Raw genomic sequence first — 2,260 nt, 5'->3', positions numbered from 1 at the left:
AGGGCTGGGCTTAGGGTACCCCGGCACCAGAGCAGGGACCACCAGGCAGCTCCATTTGAGGGAGGGGGATCCTTCTACCCCTGCTGCCCTCCTGCCTTTGCACTGTGATGCATGCTGGCAGGGGGCTGGTGGCTCTGCCTGGCCTGTCCTGAAGCGGGTGCAGAGCATCCTCCATGGCACACATGCCCATGACTTTATAGCAGCATGGGGACACGCCACTGCACACAAGAACAGCCTAAAGTCCTCGTCCTCAGATAAGCACAGCCCCATGCTCTGGGAGTGGGTGCTTCCCCCCTACCCAACTGCCCGTCTCCCCACAGACTCGCATCGCCTGCAAGGACGTCCCTGCCGAGACGCTCTACGACGTGCTGCACGACACCCGCTACCGCAAAAAATGGGACTCGAACATGATCGAGACCTACGACATCGGGCGCCTGACCGTTAACGCTGATGTGGGATACTACTCCTGTGAGCAGTCCCCAGCCCCTAGGGACCCCCAGGGCCCCCTTCCCCAACCCCACAGCCCTGTGCGTGGGTGTGGGGCCATGGGGGAAATGGGTTGGGATGTAACAGGGTCTGTCCGCAGGGAAATGCCCGAGTCCCCTGAAGAATCGGGATTTTGTCACCCTGCGCTCCTGGCTGCCCCTGGGCAATGACTACATGATCATCAACTACAGCGTCAAGCACCCGGTGAGCCCCTGGCCAGCCCCAGCCTTGGCAGGGGACCCGTGCCAGTGGGCACAGGCAGGGCGGGGCAGCGGCTTGGACAGGCTCTGAGGTGCACGGCATCTCTCTGCAGAAATACCCACCCCGGAAGGATTTTGTGAGGGCCGTGTCCCTGCAGACAGGTTACCTGATCAAGGCGAATGGTGCTGGTGCCTGCGTCCTCTATTATCTCACCCAGGTGGACCCTCGCGGTGAGTGCCAGCAGGAAGGGAGGGTATAGCATGCCTTCTCGGGGTTGAGTCCCATTGTACCCCTAGAGCGGACCCACCATCACCTGGAGGTCCAAAGGGCACTGGGAAGTGAGGACAACCCAGGGAAGAAGGGTGTGCCCTCCCAGGGCACAGCGTGGGGCAGGTACCACCAGCCCTGGAGAGGAACGGTCTGGCATGGGGCACTGCAGGCTCATGGCGCCTCCTCTGGGGCTGGCCCAGACTGACTGAGTGACAGGGCTTTGGGCTCTTGCAGGGTCGCTGCCAAAGTGGGTGGTGAACCGCGTCTCCCAGTTTGTGGCACCAAAGGTAAGCAGGGTGCGTGACAGTGGTGGGATGCACAGGCGTGAGGGATGAGCTGTCCCCTAGGTAGGGGCATGATGGGTGCTGGGTGACCCAGGGCTCGCAGGGCATGCTGCTGGGGCTGTGTGGTCCGAGACAGATCTCCATCCCCTCCCAGAACCCCCAAAAAGGAAGCAAAGGGGGAGTTGGGAGCTGTGTTCACAGACCAGTGTGGCTCCACCCCCACTGGGGACTTGAGGCACCATGATGGGCTGGACCCTCTCTGCCCACAGGCGATGAAGAAGATCTACAAGGCTGGGTTGAAGTACCCAGAGTGGAAACGCAAGCACGACCCTGGATACAAGCCCTGGGTGTACCCAGAGCAGAACACACTGCCCAGTGTCAGCCTGACCGAGCTCTCGGTGCAGCACGCCGACTCACTGGAGAACATCGATGAGACGGGGCTGACTGAGGACCACCTGAGCACCAGTGACCATGAGGCTTGAGCCCTCACCGCAGCCCTCTCATGGGGTGAGCTCCTCGTGACCAGGGCTTGGCAGCCGGGGTGCTTGGGTGGGAATTTGCCCCCCTGCACCCCAATAGTCACGTCTGCTCTCCAACTCCTTCATCATAGACCCCCCTACCTGGGCAGCAGGGTATTGTCCCATGGGAACCTGCAGTATGGGCGCTAGAATGAGGGAGGATGGACACCCTGATCCCCCCTGCATCCATGGTGGCCTATGGAGGTGTCCCCACGCAGGAGGTAGAGCTAACAGTGGGAGCGGGTGCCCCAAGGAGAGGCTGGGCTGGGCAAGAGAGGGGAAACCCTTCATGGGGTGGGTAGGAGCTTTCCTCGGACCAGGATATCCCTTTGCCACTGAAAGATCTTCTAGGAGTGTCCCTCAAAAGTCCAGAAGTGGCATGTGGGGGGGTTCCTGCCCAGGCTTTCCAGTAGCACAGGGCTTAGACTGACCATCTCTGGCCCGAGGTTCATCTCTGCCAGCCCTGCAATCAAACTGGACCTACTCCAGCCCACACCCACC

The 2,260-nt window shown here is 61.3% G+C and overlaps 1 protein-coding gene across 1 annotated transcript in view; it reads left to right on the top strand.

Annotated features, from left to right (window-relative positions):
• Nucleotides 1–1,723, top strand: part of STARD10 (StAR-related lipid transfer (START) domain containing 10) — a 4,909-nt gene extending 3,186 nt beyond the window's left edge. The window contains exons 2-6 of the mRNA XM_009880713.1: nt 321–468; nt 587–690; nt 800–917; nt 1,192–1,244; nt 1,511–1,723. Of these exons, the coding sequence (XP_009879015.1) occupies nt 321–468; nt 587–690; nt 800–917; nt 1,192–1,244; nt 1,511–1,723 (636 nt within the window). The remainder of the gene's footprint in view (nt 1–320; nt 469–586; nt 691–799; nt 918–1,191; nt 1,245–1,510) is intronic.
• The last annotated feature ends 537 nt before the right edge of the window (nt 1,724–2,260 follow it).

Source organism: Charadrius vociferus, unplaced genomic scaffold, assembly GCF_000708025.1.
Source record: "Charadrius vociferus isolate BGI_N301 unplaced genomic scaffold, ASM70802v2 scaffold822, whole genome shotgun sequence".
NCBI classification, from domain to species: domain Eukaryota; kingdom Metazoa; phylum Chordata; class Aves; order Charadriiformes; family Charadriidae; genus Charadrius; species Charadrius vociferus.
The sequence above is the reverse complement of the archived record's forward strand: the minus strand, read 5'-3'. Positions and strand labels throughout refer to the sequence as shown.